Raw genomic sequence first — 21,917 nt, 5'->3', positions numbered from 1 at the left:
ATTTGAGAAGGAGTTCAATACTCACTCGACTATCTTTTTATGCTACTGTGAGTTTATATGAGAACACTAGAGTAATGGTGATGCAGCCCTGGTTATCACGGTCCTACCTTCCACAGACTCTCACCTGTATCCGTTCTACTTCTAGAAAGGTGGCTGTTTGGAAGGCTCTTTCCCACTGGGCAAGGTCACACTCTAACTCCACAGAGAAGTACAGGTCTTCCCCAGACTCAGACTGCACGGTGAAGCAATGTTTCCGCCGGTCCAGCAGGTCACTGTCCTGATGAAAACCTGGAGTTACACAGGCTGGCATCCATCAATTCATACTGCTAACATGGCCATAGCTTGCATCAGCCTTGAACGCAAGGTGCAGATGCCACAGTCAAAAAGATAACACTCTGCTGTCTCTAAGTCTTCACTAAAAAGAGTTAAAATTACCGAAACTCTAGGCTTAACGTCTACCAAACACATTATTCCTCTCTATTTACACTTATGCATGTCCATAAAATGGAAGTTGGGACTTCTTCCTTTAACTCTTACTATAACATAACTACCAAATTATTTAAAACATAAAACTCAATTTATGACTATAGGAAAGGGTGATATATAATCCCATTTCTAACAGAACTATAAAGACAATGAAATTTTTAAAAATGTTTATGATTGTGAAATACAGATTTTAATGAGCTTTACAAGCATGTTAGGTTTTCATTGAGTTGATTTTTAAAACCTTTAAAGAATTATGAAAATATTCTTCTCTATGAGAAGTGAAAGAGAAAATAAATCTAATTTGTGTACAGCAATTATATTGAATTTTTCTTTTAAAAAAACACATTTTTCTTACTTATGTAACTATATTTCATTGAATCAAAAAGACTTTGAAATTGACAATTTCTTGGTCTTACCAGAGTTTTCAAATGAAGTGTACACATTTATGTGCATTCCAATTTCAGAGATGTTAAAATGTGAAAAAGATGCAGCTAAGAATTTATGAAACAGGCTAACTTAATGCAATTTGTCAGATATAGCATTTGAAATATGTAGACAGTGTACTGAAAATTGCCAAAATGTTAATTATTCGTGTCTTTAATCATTCTCTTAGATGGAAGTGTGCAAGTAAATGTATCATCATAAAACACTAAAATTGTTAAAAAGTCTCTGCTTTGACAGTGATTTAAAAATAATAACTATTTTCTTTTCATCTCAGTTGTATTCTTATAATTGCTGGAAGAGAGATAATAAAAGGCAGTTACTTCTAGTGTTGCAGAATTTAGCTCTGACACTTACTGCCAGTAGATTCTCAAACACTAAAAAGAAAATGTGCTCTTTTTATATTTATGATATTTCTACTTTGTCTAAATGGAGAAAAAGTGAAAAAATAATGTTCCTTGAGTCCAAAGACAAGCAAATTGTGAAGTACTTTTTAATTTGGATCTTATGTCTAGGGAGTGTGTCACTAACATACTAAATTAAAAAACAAACTAATAAATATGCTAGTACAAATTAATATGTGTCATTATAAAAATAAGAATATTATATTTAATCAGTATAGATTGGTAAACCAGAGAATTTTCCTTTAGGAAGTAAATTTTAAATAGTGGCTCAAATGGCTTGGAAGGCTGAGGCAAGAGGACCAGCCTCAGCAAATTAGTGAGGACCTACACAACTTAGCAAGACCCTGTCTCAAAATAAAAAATGGAAAGGGCCGATGATGCGACTCGGTAGTTAAGTGTTCCTGGGTTCAAGATCTGGTTAAAAAAAAAAGTGGCTAACAAATGTGTAGGAGATTAATGTTATAAATGGAGAGCAACTGGAAATGTTCCTTTCAGAGAGAAAGGATGGAAGTGGCAGAGGCCTACAGCAAGAGTTAATGGTGCATTCTAGAAAGTTTGACTAAGTTCACACAAAAGGTGGGAGAGATATTAAGAGTTGAAACAGAGGTGAGAGATGAGAAGATGGGTAAAGTTATGAATTTTGCAGTTGAGCATAACTTTAATGATGAGTCATTGCATCAAAATTTTAGTATATCCTCTGTACTGCACATAATTTAACATTTACATTAACTTTTTAAATTAATAATACTGGCACAAAATTATAACTAAACATTGCAGAATTTTTGCCAATTTTATGGGTTATTACATTGACTTTAAGTTCTCTTGTAATATAAAATGTTAATCAATGTCATTACTAGCCAGACAATTTTGCTATCTTCATTCTCATAAACTATATGTTGCAATAAAGTCTCAAAATGACCTTCATGTATAATTTTTCTATTATCTTGGCCAAACGAAACTTCATTACGTTTTCAAACTTGATGTAGCATCTTCTATGTATTACTCAAGCACTAAAGCTGTCACAGACAAAGGGTTTTCTAATAGACTCACACTATGCACTGTCTCACAGACAAAGGGTTTTCTCATAGACTCACACTATGCACTGTATGGGCATCAGAGTATTAGGCCTTCATATAGTGAAGAAGAAAACAAACAAGAGTGCTATAGAGTTAAAGTGATAAGGAGCAGTACATCATTTTTGAGAAAAAGCAGGAAGGGGAACATTTTTTCCTAGGAGGAGACTGTAGCATCATTAAGGCCTTCAAGACTAACGCAAGAGCAGTCACAAGCCTAACTGATGCTCGGATGCTGCTGAGTTCACAGGGATGCATTGCTAGAAAAGTCACAAGAGCATTTCAGTTAACAAGCACAGAACCAGCTGCTTGAGACAGAAGGAGGAGGGTGGGAAGTTGGTGAATGCGAGAAGGGAGAAGGCACAAACTGAACAAAAGGCTGAAAATGTGGAATTCTTTTTCGGAAGTTTAGTGAAAAGTGACGATGGCCCAAACTTTATAAAGACTTGCTTTAAAAGTGATCACCTAAAATAAATAGACCCTGAATTCTCCTCATTGGAATTTCCTCCTTTATTGTCTGTACCATTTCCAAGAGTTGTGTTGACTTTTCTTGTCCTCAAGTAACTGCATCCATTTTCAAGTTAATATAAGCAATAGTTATTGTTAAGAGAGCAATTAAATAATAACATTTACTAATTAGAGATAGGTGTTGGCTAGAAGAATTCATGGCATAATGAATATTTATGTGCAATTATCTCTAACATTATTAATGAGAGTGCATCTGTACTTGTGTGTGTGCATATGTTTTTATATACATATATATTCATATATTCTTCTCTCCCCCTCTTTCTCTTGCTCTCATGCATTTGCATGTTATAATGATCACAAATCAGGCTAGCTTCATGTGTCTGGATTCAAACCTTGTCTCTCCCATTTTTTAGTAGGTAATTCTGGGCAAATTGATTATCATATCTAAAGCCTTCTTCACTCATCTGTAAAATGAAAATAATTAATTGATTTGATAAAGATGATTAAATAAGAAATTACATATAATCTTAGCTTAACGTATACATAGTAATCAATTAATGTCAGGTATTTCTGATATCTGAATTGATGTGCAATATAATGAATATGTCATTCTACTCTCTTTTGACTTGCTGTCTGTATACATCTTTCCCTTGTCAGAGTGTGACTTTTCTCCCAATATAAAAAATCTCCTTAGGAATACTTTTTATGCCTGGTGGAAAGTATAATTTAATAATGGTAATTATTCTAAGAACTAAAAATATTTTGAGCATCATTGGTGCATTTTTCTCACTTGGGTTTCTCCATTGGAGTATTCTCTGTTTTATGAAATTTGATCAAAGTTCCATAAATTCTTTCTGCAGTTAATCATCAGCCATGTACTGTACTTCTCAGATCCATGAAGGAATACTAAAAAGAAGTAACATATTACAAATGTTTGCCCATAATACATATTTTCCAAAGTATTCAACAACAATGGAATGAATGTAGTTAAAGTATAGTTTTAACTGAAAGTAATTAAGCGAATAATGTGTTTTAAATAATTATTGAGTTTGTAAATATAACCAACAATAAATTTGCTTTGCTTAAAGCATGTAATCCAAAAATTAGAAAAACCTGCCAAAAATCAGTGCATCATCACAAAGGTGGAGTTTCTGTGTATGTAGTCTCTTCCACCCTTTGCAGAACAATGGTTCACCCAGTATTTTCCAGTAAGTCAGTACCTCGTTTTAGACTTTTCCAGGTCCATTTATCATTGCCCTATAATAATGATTATTTTTTTTTTCTTTTCCTTCAGATTAATGGCATCTATGAAAGTAAGAATGAACATGAAGAGGGAATGGAATCCCACCCAGAGCAAGAATAAACATATTTGCATTATTGTGTTAAATGTAAATTTCTTCATATACCAAACCATATCACCTAACCAATATGTTTATGAATATTAAGCTTATTACTGCTCTTTTGTATGAACTTGTAGTAAGTTAGGAAATCACTCAGTCATTAAGTGTGAAGTTATTTAAGCCAAAAAATATTGTGATTTTTTTTAGTGAAAAAAGAGGGACAGACCTAGAAGGATTTTCTAGTTACAAATTCTGATTTTCATTCTTTTACAGCTATATGGTCATCATAAGAGTTGATCAAATCTATCTCAGGTCCAGTAAAGAAAATGGTAATTTTATGATATAATTAGCACTTTTTTTTCCATTTTTTCTGAAAACAAAATTCTTGACATTACTGTGTGTAGTCAAAAATTTTCTGAGGATGCAAAATATCCTCAGAAATATATGGTATTCCAGAGTCATGGCTAGAAGCAGTCCTACTTGTTGCCCTAAATGTGACCCTTGGAGTGTCACAGATAGTAGAAACAGTGCTGGTTACTTAGTTCTGCCTTGAAGAAATAATCCAAACAATGCCACACTTCAGTGTCTTCAAAGAATGGAATTCTAATTCTTTCCTTTTAACATTTGGTATGTAGAGTCTGTTTTTCAATGATCTAGTATTCCTTTTTGAAAACCGTGTCCCTCACATAGCAGTTTATATTATTTTCTTCTTACTCTTTCTCAGATGTAATTTTTAACGGTACCTTTTTTTTTAACAGAGTCCCTTTATATTCTTGAGAAAATTATCAAATTACCTTTCAGTTTTCTCTTTATAAAATCAGTGAAGTATATTATTGTCCCTTTCCTCATAGGTGCTATGTCTTAGCTATTTAATTATCTTTCTATCACACTGCAGCCTATCCAACGTGTTTGAGTCTCCCAAGTAATTGCAACATAAAATAACAGAATGGATTCACATGGGTCTGACCAACATCACACATAAAGGGAATACTGTCTCTTCTAAAGTTGTACTGCTATTTATATACCTTAGCACACTGTATTGGTGCCCTGCCTGGGGAGATTGTGAAAAATGCTGATCATCGTGGGAAATGGTATCTGGCAGTAAAGTCTCTCATAAAATTTGTTCAATTAATCCCACACACTTTGTCAGATGAAGGGAGATGTAGGGGCCAACCTATTCAATTAGTACTCATTAAATAGATGATACAATCTTTGGCCTGACTTCAAAATTTCCTTCTAAAATAAGACTCAGGATTAAAGAACACAATTTTTCATCCTAGACCTATGAGATAAAATCTTCACCCTCATTTTCACTTCCTTAAACAATTACAAATAATTTTGAAAACATTTTCAAGCAAAGCTAAAGATTGCATATAGCCATTATTATCTCAGAATTTATATCATCCTTGGTGTATCACAATATCTATAGTATTGAATGTAGTTGATATTCAACAGAAAATGTATTGCAGGTCTGCTGTGTGCCAGGCACTGTTCTGGTGCATAGACATATCATTGAGCAAGATGGATGATATCTGTGACATTTTGGACCTTTGGTTTGAGGAAAAAAGACAAACCACTAAACAAAAACAAAAACAAAATGCTTAATTATAATGTCAGTGACAAAGCTAGTTAAGAGCTTTCGGGAAGTGCTAACCACAGGAGGAATTGCCATTTATGCAGCATAAGATGCAACATTTGCAGAGAAGCATGAATTTAAAAAAAAAAAAAAAAGCCTAAGATATTTGGGGAAGGAGGTAAGAAGTCCAATAAACCTGAAGCTGGGTGTAATTAAACATGATAGCAGAATTAGGATGAATTTTTGTGCAGGTGGCAGGAGACAAGAACAGACAGAGGAAGGTTGAGGGGCATGCTGTGGTAGAGATATCATACAACATCCAGAAAACTTTGGGTTTTTCTGTGAGTCAAATTGGATGCTGGTAAGACTTAGGTCAGGCTAGAGGGTAAGAAAGGATTAGATGCAAGCCTGGAGAGAACCCCAGCAGTGATGTGGGATGTATTTTGCTCATGTGCCAGAAAAGGAGCATATTAAAAAGAAACTTCTGGGGTGACTCCAAGGATTTAGACATGAGCAACTGAAAAGTTGGAATGGGTGGTAGTTGAGGTGGGCGGTTAGGGTGAGCACATAATTGAGTTTGAAATTTTTATTAGACATCTACTTGAGGACATTCAGAAGGCAATAAATGCATTTGTTTGGAATGCAAGGTAAAGTTCTGAATAAATTCAGAATCATTGGCAGATAAATGGCATTTAATGAAATGAAATTGAAAATATGTTGTGAATATCAAAGGAGGAATTTCCACAAAGTACTATGAGGATAATTCTTAGTAAGTTTGGTCCTCCTCTTTCATTTTCTACAAAACATACAAATATCAAACCTTATTTCAAAATTGAATTATTGTTTACATGCCTAAAATAACATTACTGTCAGTTTTTTTTTTTTGATTAAAAAAATCAGGTTATGTGTTGTATATAAGTGCAGACAAAAATAACTAACCTAAAACTATATAAAATGCTTATGTACATATATCCACCAAGGAAATATGTTTTAATTTGTATAATGTTGTAGGAAAAGTAGAAATTATAAGAATAACTGAGCATAATATAATTTAGGATTATAATTTATACTGAAGTAAAATACTCCCTCCTCTCCTTTTGCATGTAATTCTTTTCCATTCCTGACATCTCAAAAACTATGTACTAAAATGAACATTGTATTAATGTTTTAAAATAAATAAAATATGAGCATATACCTTTCTAAATACAAAACATATGGTATTCTTTTGCCAAACAGGTTTATGTCTGCACTCAAATCAATAAACTCTTAAACTCTGTAATTGATGCAGCATTTATTTTATTAGCACCAAGATTTTTAATTAATAAATATTTGCTATGTCAATTTATCTTTTGTTGTGATGGTTATTACTGTTTATTTCAAAAAAAGCAGATATATATATATATATATATATATATATATATATATATATATATATAGACAGGGCAGGAGACAAATCAAACAAAATGAAGTTTAATTAGACTTTACATTTTATTTAAATTGTGTTTATAGGTATTGCCCTCTAATGAGGAAACACCTATTCTGAAGGTCATTCTGATGGAGTGTCGGTGCAACAGAAATTTGTCCTCCCAGGTCTTTTACTGTCTTTTACAATAATTTGTAAGCTGAGCTGAAGCTGTGAACTTGCCTGACTCTGGTATCACCTTTGTTCTCACTTCTATTCTGCAGCCCAGTGTTTCCATGTCGCCAGAACCCTAGCATGCTGCCCTTAATGACTGTGGTTCAAATTGGAGCTGATGAACAAAGAGCGACAAAAGAGAGGGTGGTTGGGAAGGGCTTTGGCAGAAGTGGTTGACAGAGCGATGTCAACTCTGTCCTAGTTTGTAACACTTGTTCCTTTTATATTGCAGTGTGTGCAAGCTTATTGCTCCTCTAGGCAAAAAGAGAATCTAAAAATGATACTTCTTTATCTTATTCAGAGTCCAGTGCAAAAAAAAATAAATAAAACTGCATGTATTATTTTTAGTATATTTTGATGATATTCACATCATTTTATACTGAATGAATTGACCAACAGCAGCTTCATTAGTCTTTGAGTCAAGATACTGAAACACATGAAGAGTGTTTTGTACAAAGATTCCTGATGTGTTTTGCAAATTCTGTGTGAGACTATGAAGGGGAGAGAACATTATTTATAAAATTATTTACTGGTACATAAAAAACTAAAAGTTGTAGATATTAGCAGGTTCTATGTGATTCATTCTTTTTGAATTGTAATGTGAAGCAATTTTTTTAAGAGGAATTCACTTCCACTTACAATGCTCTATATTAAGAAGCTATCTGCAATGCATATCTGGTTTCCTCCTCCACTGGTATGCAGGTTCAGCAGATGGACCAGCAATCCTCGGAATGGCAAATGATGGGGTCATTACAATCCTCCAAAGACTTAGAGTTCAGAGTGGTGGACAAAGAGTAGAATAGAGGGAGTGAAGAGCCCATGGTTATAGTCCTGTTTCTATCTACTCTTGACTCCATGCAACAGAAGGTCCATGGGATGCCTCCTAAGATCCCCTCTGCTCAAATAGAGACATCCACACATGACGTCCATGTAGTATATAAATCTGACAAAGACCTACAATCTCTGAAAAAGACTTCTCTCTAATCAATAATATACTCTCAATTTCTCTTTCTACACCATGTGAGGTTGTAATGGAACATACCACAACCAGATAAAAGTGACCTTCAAGAGTTGCAAAGAAAATCAAATGCCAGCTCACCAGTAAAGACATGAAGTTATTCCCTTAATATTGAGCACTGGCTCAAATGACTGTCTTCTGATTCCCAAGATTGAAGGAAAAATTCACTCAAATACTTATTAGCAAAAAGCTAGAACAAATCCAGGTTTTAAAATTTGCTAGAAAGTTATATCACTCAGAAAATGATTGTGGTGACTACATTGGATGAAAATAAAGATATTCCTTTGTTGCACATGATTGATGCTACTTCAAGTGAAACATACATCTCAAGAGTAATTTAGAATTTGAAATCACTAACATGTACTCGATACTTATTAAGTTTCCCATTTAAGTACACTTATTATACTTATTAATAGTGCTAGTACTATAATGCAGCTATAATTATGATTCTTGATTTAAAAGTGAGAATACTAAAGTAAAGATAATTAATACCAATAAAATATTGTTGGTAATTATTAAGACCATAAATCAAGCCCAGGCAACTTAATATTGTTGCATACTATTAACATGCCATTGCTTTTTCTCTCAACTAAATGATCTAGCAATCTGTGTTGATCAAACAAATAAAAATGAAATAATACTGAATACATAATGAATAAATGAAATATAAATACATTCATGGAAATTAAAATTTCATAAAATCATTTCTAGAAATAAAATAATAACCGTAAATAAATCTATTTCTAAGGGTTTTGGTTTATACAAAGTCCATTGTTTGTTATTCAGAGGAAACAATACATGAAAGGAAGTTAATAGGTTTCCAGTAATGAAGAAGCAATGTTTAATACTATTCCATGTTTTGATAAAAAATGTTTCAAATTTAGTATTACTTACACAGCAGTACAATCAGTAACTTCATAACACTTATCACGCACACACACACACACACACACACACACACACACACACTTGACCACAACAAATTAGAATGCTATAGTTTTGTCAATTTTGGTTCTTTATTAAAAAAGTCATAAACAAAGTTAATTTTGATAAGAGCCAACTATGGATGGAAATAATTTTAAAGGTAAAATTCAAATTTCCCTAGCTTCATTATTTAGAAACATGTGTGTCAACTGAAAATTTTAGACCTTTCAGACCTTTTAGACCTTTCAGAGCTTGCTCAAAGACCCATTTCTACCTATATATGTGTAATCTTAAATTTGCCAAGACTAAAAGAGGAAAAATAAACAAACAATGAAACCTAATCAATAGTTAAATTTAGTAAATCAGGTTCATGTATTATTTTATAAATCAAACAAAAGATGACTTTCCAAAACACACTTCAAATGGTATAATTAATGTAATTATTTAATTTAATGTAAACATTATGGGCCTGTAAAACCACATGTTATGAGTATAACCTGGTAAGGATGGAGCAACATAGTCCAGAAAGTCAGGTCCTTAGTATTCTCCATTCACAGTAGTTACTTTGTGACCATTAATCCCTATCACATCTCAGATCTTCACTTTTTCTTCTTTTCTAAAGAAGTATTTTGAGTTATAGAACTGTTCATTTTGTTCTTTAAAGTACACAAAGAAGTATCAAGAAGTAGGAAATGTTTAATTTATATTGCAGAACTTCTATAAGAAAAGAATGCAATCATATAAGCCAATATCATTCTGAAGAAAATAACAGCAAAAAATCGTAAGCTATACTAATAAAAGGGGAAGTTGGTGGATTGGAGCAAAGGTGCACAATCCAATTGCTCCTCAATTTAAGATTCAAGGAGTAGGAAGATTGCCTCTTAGCAAGGTGGGTAACTGTTATGGTTTGGATGTGTGTGTGTCCCCCAAAAGCTCATGCTTGTGAGACAATGTAAGGAGGTTCAGAGAAGAAATGATTGGGTTATAAGAGTCTTAACCCAATCAGTGCGTTAATCCCTGATGGGATTATTTAAAGTGGTAGTGTGTGGCTGGAAGAGGTAGGGATTGGGTCATATCTATGAGGTATATATTTTGTATCTGGAGAGTGGAGTCTCTGGATCCTGATGATGTGATCTGCTTCTCTCTGTCATACTCTTCGGCCTTGATGTTCTGTCTCACCTTGAGCCCCAAGGAATGGAGCCAGCCTTCTATGGACTAAAACCTCTGAAACCATGAGTCCTCAAATAAACCTTTTCTCCTCTCCAATTGTGCTGGTCAAATCCTTTTAGTCACAGTAGTGAAAAAGCTGACTAAAACAGTGAATAAGGGAATTCAACTGAAACTCAAAACTGGAAAGTCAAATAACCATAGAGACAGTCAGAAACTTTGAACACACAATAAAAACTTATAGAGACTCGCCAACTTGTCTGGTGACAGTGGTGGCAGCACTACCAGCCCACTGCAGAGGGAAAAGAGAACCTGTGCAGAGAAAGAAGAAAATGCACTAAATAAAATTGGCTTGGGGAATAGACCCAGAGACAGTGGGAGAAGTTGATGAATGAAAAGGGATCAAAATATTTTGGCCAATGGCAGAGAGTTGCAATGGGAACCGCTTTCAAATGGTCATCCTATGGTACCAAGCAATGTCAGGATGCCAAAAGCTCATAAAGGAAATTGCCTGCCTGACCCAGTAGTCATTATTGTGAGCTTTAGCATATGCCTCTTCCAGAATGATAGAAACAAGTGCGGAAAGGACTATGCCTACGGTGATCAGGCTCGGGAAGCTTAAGTAGAGTCCCCTTTTTGTGCTGGTGAACCATTTGAGAATCTGGGAAGATACCAGTAACTCATTAGACAGGCATATCTGCACTCTGGGTCTAATTCTAGATAATTTATATCATTGGAAGTGGAATATGAGAGACCTGCAGTGGTGGAGACCCTTTACCTTAAGAGTGGGTTTTTCAGGAGGTCCCTGAGACCCAGACATTTAGCAGAGATTGGCATCTGCCTAGCAACAGGGGCTATGTATCTAATCCCAAATACCCTCCCACAGAGTTCCAAAGAACAGTCAAGACTAAATCACAGTTGTTGAATCTCCAATTTAGAACTCTGCTACAGCGCCACTCTGGGAGTTATCATTTGTTTGTACTCCCCAGTCTTTCAAATACCATACTGTGAGATGGGAAGCAGAGAGCTACTTCAAAAAATTTTAGCTCCAGGTCACAAAATCTGGGACTTGGTAAGAAACACAAAGAAGACAGATTTAACAACCCCTAGCCATTGACCCAAGTGTTACAGAGCCCAAAAATGGCACAATGGCATAGGCATTGAACAACTATTCTTGCCAAAAGTTTTAAACACCTTAGGAAAAATAAGCCCTTTATTTCTCATTAAGAATTTTTTTCCTGTTCCTCTGACATGTTTTAAATTTAAATTTAATTTTTCTTTAGTTATTTTATTCTTTGTCTTTAATTTTTCCATTCAACTTGATTGTGTGTGTATGTGTGTGTGAGAGAGAGAGAGGGAGAGAAAAAGAGAGAGAGAGAGATCTTGCTGCGTGGATATGTTTGAGAATGCATATCTGTATATTAATATATATATATTCATATAATTTTTCTTTTATTTAATTGCTTTTTACTTCACCTATTTATAATTTAGTCTTTTTTTTCAGTTTGATGGGGTAAATTTTATGTGGGTTTGTTTTGTTTTGCTTGTTATTTATTTTTTTGTTCCTTTTTCACATTCTTCACCAATAATAGCCCAATTTTCAGGTTTCTTCTTCCTTTATTGTATTTTTATTCCTCCCTTATAACTTTCATGTACTTCCTCTCTCCTGTTTTACCTCCTGTTTATTTTTTAAATACCTCAAACTTTCTCTTGCCTTTCTACATTATTTTCTCCTCATATAAGTAACTATAATTCACTATCTGATAGAAATATATGGCTATGCAATTCCTACCCCATTTATGTTACAATTATTAATTGTTTGGAAAACAGAGTTGACACCTGCTGTTTAATATCTGATCTACTTTCTGATTGTTTATTCTTAGTGCTAATAATAATGCTGACTCTACCATTGCTCTTCAGGTGGTAATTAGTGTTATAGATGTCAAAGCAGACAATGGATATTTATGTTAAGGTTTTACATTGGTTGCAATAGTATTGATTTTATTTGCTGCTCCTTTCTCTGATAGGGGCTGTGACTTATTTGGGAGACTGCCAAGTTCACAGGGTAGAGATCTTGCTGCTGAACAACACTGAAAACTGAGTCAAGTAACAGTAAGACTCACTCCACACACAAAAGAGCCAGCTTGAGCCTCAGCAACACTTCAATATAGAGAATAGGGGAGAGAAAAAACCCAAACCAACAACCAGTCCCCAAGTAGGAACAAGTAGATAGGGACCTCAAGTTCCACTCCTAGACATCTATCATACAGAAAAAACAGGGAAGTCACTACAACAAAAAGAATTGCACACTAAAGGACATACATATAAGAGAAGAAGAAGAATTCATCTCAACAGATGTTCAAGTCCAAGATTTCTAAAAACATAAGAAAACAGGTAAAAAAAATCTTCCCCTGAAATTCATAATCCCTCAACAAAGGATTTCACAAACATGGAACTTGAGGAAATACCAGAGATAGACTATAAAAACAGATTGTTAAAATATTTGGTTAACTAAACTAAGATCTAAAGAAGAAATTAAAAGAGAACATAAATTCAAGAGATAAAAGATCATTTCAGTAAAGAAATAGAGAACAATCATGAAATTCATTTGGAAGAATGAGAGACTGAGAATAGCCAAAGCAATCCTTAGCAGTAAGGGTGAAGCAGGAGGTATTACAATAACAGACCCTAAACTGTACTACAAAACAGTAGCAACAAAAATGGCAAGATATTGGCACCAAAATAGACAAGTAGACCAATGGTACAGAATAGAAGACACAGAGAAAAACAAACATAAATACAGTTATCTCATACTCATATCTCAAAGGTGTCAAAAACACAATGGGGAAAACATGAAATCCATATATAGTAAAATTAAATTAAACCTCTATCTCTCACCCTGCAGAAACCTCAACTCAAAATGGAAGAAGGACCTAGGAATTAGACCAGAGACCCTGCACCTAACAGAAGAAAAGGTAGACCCAAATCTCCAACATGTCAGCTTAGGACATGAGTTCTTTAACAAAATTTCCAAAGTGTAAGAAATAAAAGCAAGAATCAATAAAAGGAGTAGATTCAAACTAAAAAGCTTTTTCTCAGCAAAGGAAACAATCAATAGTGTGAAGAGAGAACCTACAGAGTGGGAGAAAATCTTTACCACACACACTTCAGATAGAGCACTAATCTCCAGGATTTATAAAGAACTCAAAAGGCTTAACATCAAAAATACAAATAACCCAGTCAATAAATGGGCTAAGGAACTGAGCATACACTTTACAGAAGAATAAATACAATTGATCAAAAAACATATGAAAATATGTTCAACATCTCTAGTAATTAGAAAAATGCATATCAAAACAATCCTAAGGTTTCATCTCACCCCAATTAGAATGGCTATTATCAAGAATAAAAGCAACATTATTTCTGCACACAACCAGCTCCAAGTCCCTGAGCCAGCACGCAGCAAGCTCCGGCCCACCCACAGGTTGCTTCAGAGACCAAGACAGGGCAGCCAGGGACTTCCCCAAGCAGCCCAGCTCCCTCCAGTGGGAAGTGCCTTTCTAGGCTAGTTTCTCAGAGCAGACTGCCCAGTGAGAGCCTTTCTACACAAAGCCAGCCACAAGTCCCCAAGCCAGCGGAGACCTCCGATCAGTAAGTAGCCTCTGGGACCAGGGAAGGGCAGCCAGAGACCTCTCCAGGAGGCCCAGCCCCCCTCCGGCTGCAGGCTTTTTCCACGGGACGATCCAAGATGGCAGACTAGAGGGTGACTGCATTTCCAGTTGCTCCAGAACCCAGGATTCAAGAAGAGGAGACATTGAGAGACTCGGACTAAAATAGAACCACGGGGTGAGTCTCCCCCACCTGGTGAAGCTCGGCCCGGGTGGCAGGCCCGAATTCGAGTGGCTTATTAGAGTAGGGCAGGGCAGCTAGAGTCTTCTCCAGGCAGCCCGGGGTACTCCAGCGGTGGGCTCCACCCAAACGACCAGCTTCTTGGAGCAGGCCCCCAGTGAGATCCTTTACACACAGAGCCAGCTCCAAGACCTGGAACCAGTACTGGGCTAGGGACAGCTTTCTTTGGAAGAACTGCATTATCAAGTTACTCCAAGACTTCAGGCTACTGAAGGCTGGGAGGTGATATACTGGAAATCTACAGGGACACTATAAGCCAATAGAGGAAATCTGCAAAATCACAGAGTCCCACTGACATCTGACCAATATGAGAAAACAAGGGAAGAAAATGTCCCAAACAAACCTAGATACTATATCAATAAAACCCAATGACAGCACAGCAGAAGAAATGTCAGAAAGGGAGTTCTGAATGTACATAATTAAAACAATCAGGGAAGCAAACGAGGAGATGAAAGAGCAAATGCAGGCATTGAAGGAGGAGATGAAAGAGCAAATGCAGGCATTAAATGATCACGCCACTCAACAGTTAAAAGAGCAAATATGCGAAGCAAGAGATCATTTCAATAAAGAGTTAGAGATATTGAAAAAAAAAAAACAAACAGAAATCCTTGAAATGAAGGAAACAATAAACCAAGTTAAAAACTCCACAGAAATCATAACCAATAAGATGGAACACCTGGAAGACAGAGCCTCAGATATTAAAGACAAAATATTTAATCTTGAAAATGAAGTTGACCAAACAGAGAAGATGGTAAGAAGTCATGAACAGAATCTACAAGAATTATAGGATATCACGAAAAGGGAAAATTTAAGAATTATTGAGATTGAGGAAGGCTTAGAGAAACAAACCAAAGGAATGAACAAACTATTCAATGAAATAATATCAGAAAATTTCCCAAATCTCAAGAATGAAATGGAAAACCAAGTACAAGAGGCTTATAGGAATCCAAATATACAAAATTACAACAGACCCACACTAAGGCACATTATTATGAAAATATCTAACATACAAAATAAAGACAGAATTTTAAAGGCTGTGAGAGAAAATAATCAAATTACATTCAGGGGGAAACCAATTAGAATATCAGAAGATTTTTCAATCCAGACCCTAAAAGCTAGAAGGGCCTAGAACAACATTTATGAAGCCCTGAATGAAAACAGATGCCAACCATGAATCTTATACCCAGCAAAACTTACTTTCAGATTTGACGATGAAATAAGATCCTTCCATGATAAACAAAAGCTAAAGGAATTTACAAAAAGAAAGCCAGCATTACAGAACATTCTCAGCAAAATATTCCATGAGGAAGAGATGAAAAACAATGATGCAAATCAGCAATGGGAGGAACTAGCCTAAAGGAATAGCCAAATAAAGGTGAAACCAAATCATGTCAAAAAAACAAAAATGAGTCAAATGACTGGGAATACAATCATATCACAATAGTAACCCTGAATATTAATGGCCTGAACTCATCAATCAAAAGACATAGACTGGAAGATTGGATTAAAATGAAAAATCCAACAGTATGCTGCGTGCAAGAGACTCATCTCATAGAAAGAGATACCCATAGACTAAAGGTGAAAGGATGGGAAAAAACATACCATGCACACGGACACAGCAAAAAAGCTGGAGTATCCATCCTCATTTCAGATAACGTGGACTTCAAAGTAAAACTAGTCAGAAGGGATAAAAAAGGACATTACATACTGCTTAAGAGAAGCATAAATCAGCAAGACATACCAATCATAAATATCTACGCCTCGGACATTGGCTCATCTATGTACGTCAAACAAATCCTTCTCAATTCCAGAAATCAAATAGACCACAACACAATAATACTAGGTGATTTTAACACACCTCTCTCAGCACTGGATAGATCTTCCAAACAAAAATTGAATAAAGAAACCATAGATCTCAGTAACACAATCAACAATTTAGACTTAACTGACTTATATAGAATATACCATCCAACAAAGAATGAATACACTTTCTTCTCAGCAGCACATGGATCCTTCTCTAAGTAGACCAAAACGTAATTAGAAGCTATTTTGAAAATCTATACTCCAACAAAACAGAAAACCTCGAAGACATCAACAAGTTTCTAGAGACATATGAATTACCTAAACTGAATGAGGAGGACATACACAACTTAAATAAATCAATTTCAAGCAATGAAATAGAAGAAGTCATCAAAAGCCTACCAACAAAGAAAAGTCCGGGACCAGATGGGTTCTCAGCCGAGTTCTACAAAACCTTTAAAGAAGAGCTCATTCCAATACTCCTCAAAGTATTCCATGAAATAGAAGTGGAGGGAACCCTCCCAAACTCATTCTATGAAGCCAATGTCACCCTGATACCTAAACCAGACAGAGACACATTGAGGAAAGAAAATTTCAGACCAATATCCTTAATGAACATTGACACAAAAGTTCTCAACCAAATTTTAGCAAATCGCATACAAAAATATATTAAAAAGATAGTCCACCATGATCAAGTGGGTTTTATCCCAGGGATGCAACGTTAGTTCAACATTCAGAAATCAATAAATGTCATTCACCATATCAGCAGACCAAAAGTTAAGAATCACATGATTATTTCAATAGATGCAGACAAGGCATTTGATAAAATACAGCATCCCTTCATGCTCAAAACACTAGAAAAAATCAGGGTAGTAGGAACATTCCTTAACATTGTAAAGGCCATCCACGGTAAGCCCATGGCCAATATCATTCTAAATGGTGTAAAACTGAAAGCATTCCCCCTAACAACTGGAACAAGGCAGGGATGCCCTCTTTCACCACTTCTATTCAACATCGTTCTTGAGACTCTAGCCAGAGCAATTAGACAAACCAAAGAAATTAAAGGGATACAAATTGGAAAAGAAGAACTCAAACTATCCCTGTTCGCCGATGACATGATTATATATTTAGAGGAACCTGAAAATTCCACCAGAAAACTCTTAGAACTCATAAGTGAATTCAGCAAAGTAGCAGGTTACAAGATCAATGCTCATAAATCCAATGCATTTTTATACATAAGAGATGAATCTTCAGAAAGAGAAATTAGGAAAACTACCCCATTCACAATAGCATCCAAAAAAATAAAATACTTGGGACTCAATCTCACAAAAGAGGTGAAAGACCTCTACAATGAGAACTGCAGAACACTAAGGAAAGAAATTAAAGAAAACCTTAGAAGATGGAAAGATCTCCCATGTTCATGGATAGGAAGAATTAATATTGTCAAAATGGCCATACTACCAAAAGTGCTATACAGTTTCAATGCAATTCCAATTAAAATCCCAATGATATACCTTACAGAAATAGAGCAAGCAATTATGAAATTCATCTGGAAGAATAAGAAGCCCAGAATAGCTAAAGCAATCCTCAGTAGAAAGAGCGAAGCAATACCAGATCTTCAACTCTATTACAAAGCAAAAGTAACAAAAACGGCATGGTATTAGTACCAAAATAGACAGGTAGATCAATGGTACAGAATAATGGACACAGACACAAACCCAAATAAATACAATTTTCTCATACTAGACAAAGGGGACAAAAATATGCAATGGAGAAAAGATAGCCTCTTCAACAAATGGTGCTGGGAAAACTGGAAAACCATATGCAACAAAATGAAATTAAACCCCTATCTCTCACCCTACACAAAACTCAACTCACAATGGATCAAGGACCTTGGAATCAGACCAGAGACCCTGCATCTTATAGAAGAAAAAGTAGGTCCACACCTTCAACTTGTTGGCTTAGGATCAGACATCCTTAACAGGACTCCCATAGCCCAAGAAATAAAAGCAAGAATCTACAACTGGGATAGATTCAAACTAAATAGCTTTCTCTCAGCAAAGGAAACTATCAGTAATGTGAAGAGAGAGCCTACAGAGTGGGAGAATATCTTTGCCACTCATACTTCAGATAGAGCACTAATTTCCAGAATCTATAAAGAACTCAAAAAGCTCTACACCAAGAATACATATAATCCAATCAACAAATGGGCTAAGGAAATGAACGGACACTTCAAAGAAGAAGATGTACAAAGCAATCAACAGATACATGAAAAAATGTTCAACATCTCTAGTAATAAGAGAAATGCAAATCAAAACTACACTAAGATTTCATCTCACCCCAATTAGAATGGCGATTATCAAGAACACAAGCAACAATAGGTGTTGTGGAGGATGTGGGGAAAAAGGTACATTCATACATTGCTGGTGGGGTTGCAAATTAGTGCAGCCACTCTGGAAAGCAGTATGGAGATTCCTCAGAAAACTTGGAATGGAACCACCATTTGACCCAGCTATCCCACTCCTTGGCCTATACCCAAATGACTTCAAATCAGCATACTACAGAGATACAGCCACATCAATGTTCATAGCTGCTCATTTCACCATAGCCAGATTGTGGAACCAACCTAGATGCCCTTCAGTTGATGAATGGATAAAGAAACTGTGGCATATATATACAATGGAATATTACTCCGCCATGAAGAATGATAAAATTATGGCATTTGCAGGCAAATGAATGAAATTGGAGAATATCATGCTATGTGAGATAAGCCAATCTCAAAAAACTAAAGGACGAATGATCTCGCTTTTAAGCGGATGAGGACATATAAGGGGGGAGTAGGAGGGGTTAGCGTTAGGGTTAGGGTTAGGTTTAGGGTTAGGGATAAGGAGGGTGGTAAGAATGGAGGAAGGAAGGACTGTATAGAGGGAAAAGAAGGATGGGAGGGGTAGGGGGAAGGGAAAAAAATAACAGAATGAATCAAACCACATTGCCCTATGCAAATTTATGATTTTTAACTAAAAAAAAAAAAGCAACATTAGATGTTGGCAAAGATGTGGGGAAAAAGGTACACTCGTGCATTGACGATGGGTGTCAAAATTGATGCAGTCACTCCGGAAGCAGTATGGAGATTCCTCAGAAAACTTGGAATGGACCCACCTTTTGTCCCATCTATGCCATTCCTTGGTTTATACCCAAAGGACTTAAAATTATCATACTACAGTAATGCAGCCACATCAATGTTTATAGCAGCTCCATTCACAATAGATAGATTGTAAAAACAACTTAGATACCTTTCAATAGACGAATGGATAAAGAAACTGTGGTATATATACACAATGGAATACAGAAGAATAAAAAGTCATAAAGAAGAATAAAATCATGGCATGTGAAGGTAAATAGATGAAGTTAGAGAATATCATGCTAAGTAAAATAATCCAATCCCCCAAAACAAAAACAGAATGTTTTCTCTGATAAATGGATGCTGATACATAACAGAGAGAAGTGGGGTAAGGGAAGAATGGAGGAATGCTCAATGTTGTAGAGTGAAATGAGGGGAGGGGAAGGGACAGAGAGAAGGAGAGATGGTGGAATGAGACAAACATCATTGTCCTGTGTACATGTATGATTACATGAATGGTGTGACTCTACATAGTGTACAACCAGAGAGATGAAAAGTTTTACTCTATTTGTGTACAATAAAGCAAAATGCATTCTCCTGTCATGTATAACTAAATAGAAAAAATAATTATAAATAAATAAAAAGAATAAAAAGAAATAGAGATACTGAAAAAATCATAAGTTTGCAGTGAAGAAACAATGAATAAAATTAAAAATTCATTTGAAAGCATTAGCAACATATTGGATTGCAGAGAAAATAGAACTTGTGTCTTTGAAGAGAGAAATTTGGACCTTGAAGATTGGGAATATGAACTTAAATACTCATTATGAAATAAAGGAGAAAAAGTAAAAGACCACATTCAGACTGTACAGGAACTCTGGTACATCAAGAAATCAAACTTAAGAGTCATTGGGATAGAAGAGAACATAAAGATAAAGGCTACAGGTATTAAGTAATTCTTCAGTGAGATAATAAGAGAAAAGTTTCCTAACATTAGAAATGACATGGACATCCACATACCCACATACAGGTTTCATGTGTAACCCCAAATAGACAAAATCAAAGAGGAACCTCTCCAAAACACATCATAACGAAAATGCCTAACACAGAAAATAATGAAAGATTATTAAAAACTACAAATAAATGTCAAGTCCTATTTATAGGGAAACCAATAAAGCTCATTTCTGACATCTATTTCAATGAAGCCTGGAATGAGCTATTCCAATCTCTAAATAAAGAATAATTGTCTAACAAGATTGCTGTATCCAGCAATGCTATCTTTCAGAATTGATGACTAAATAAAAACTTCACATGATAAAGATAACCTGCACTACATAAAAACAAACAAAAAGGAATACTTAAAGATACACTGAACAGAGAAGAATTCACTGACACACCCCAAAGTTTCCAGGCAGATGAAGCACTCTACTAGAGTAAATAACTAATTGAAAATCAAAATTGAATTAAACATAGGAGACAAATCAAAATGTCAGGAAATTTCAAACATTTATCCATATCAGCACAAAATATATTTAGACTCAATCTCTAAACTTAAAGACATAGATCTATAGAATGGATTAGAAAACAACATGCAACACTATACTTTTTGCAAGGGACTTATTTCATAGGCAAAGATATCCATCAGCTGAAAATAAAAGGATGTAAAAATATTCCATGCAAATGGAGTTTAAAAACAATTAAGAATGGCTATTCTCTTATGTTACTAATTAGATTTCAAGAAAAATGAATCAGAAGAGACAATGAAGGCCACTTAGAGTAAATATTTATGCCCCAGATGCTGGTGCACTGAATTACATAAAAAAATACTTCTTGACATTAAATACGAGAGAGATTCCAATATGATAATATTGGGTGATTTCAACACACCCCTTGAACAATAGGTCATGCATACACAAAATCACTATAGATATTTCTGACCTAAATAGTACTATTAATCAAATGGACCTAAGAGACATCTGCAGAATATTTCACTTCAAAATACCTGAATTCACTTTTTTCTCAGCAGTTCATTGAATATTTTCCAAAACAGACCATATTCAAAGACACAATACTTAAAATTTAGTTTTAGCAAATATGAAAATAAATTGGTATAATCCCATGTATAAGATCATAAAGAACTAAAACTAGAAATCAGCAGGAAGAAAAATTATAGAAATCACACAAACACATGGAGATTGAAAAATAGTCTTTTAAATGATGAATGAATCATAGAAGGAATGAAAAAAATCAAGAATCTCTGGAAACAAATGAGAAGTGAGATACAATATATGAAAAACAAATAACCCAATCAATAAATGGACAAATCAGACATTTCTCAAAAGAATAAATACAAATGACCAACAAATAAAAACATCTCTGGCAATCAGGGACATTCATAGAAAAACTACATTGAGATTTCATCTAACAAACAGAATAGTATTGGGGCCCTGCTTCAAACTGAAGGGTAATAGATTTCTGAAACAATGAAGTTTTGTAATTATTCATGAACATATTGCCACTGACAGCCACTTAGATGGGGGAAGAATGGACAACA

At 35.0% G+C, this 21,917-nt stretch overlaps 1 protein-coding gene across 6 annotated transcripts in view; it reads right to left on the bottom strand.

Annotated features, from left to right (window-relative positions):
* Window positions 1-21,917, bottom strand: part of SNTG1 (syntrophin gamma 1) — a gene marked incomplete at its 3' end in the record, with an annotated part of 879,325 nt that overhangs the window by 80,547 nt on the left and 776,861 nt on the right. For all 6 annotated transcript variants that reach the window (XM_079136674.1, XM_079136675.1, XM_079136673.1 and 3 more), the window contains one exon: window positions 125-277. In XM_079136674.1, the coding sequence (XP_078992800.1) occupies window positions 125-277 (153 nt within the window). The remainder of the gene's footprint in view (window positions 1-124; window positions 278-21,917) is intronic.

This window comes from Sciurus vulgaris (assembly GCF_902686455.1).
Source record: "Sciurus vulgaris genome assembly, chromosome: 1".
In the NCBI taxonomy this organism is placed as follows: domain Eukaryota; kingdom Metazoa; phylum Chordata; class Mammalia; order Rodentia; family Sciuridae; genus Sciurus; species Sciurus vulgaris.
The sequence above is the reverse complement of the archived record's forward strand: the minus strand, read 5'-3'. Positions and strand labels throughout refer to the sequence as shown.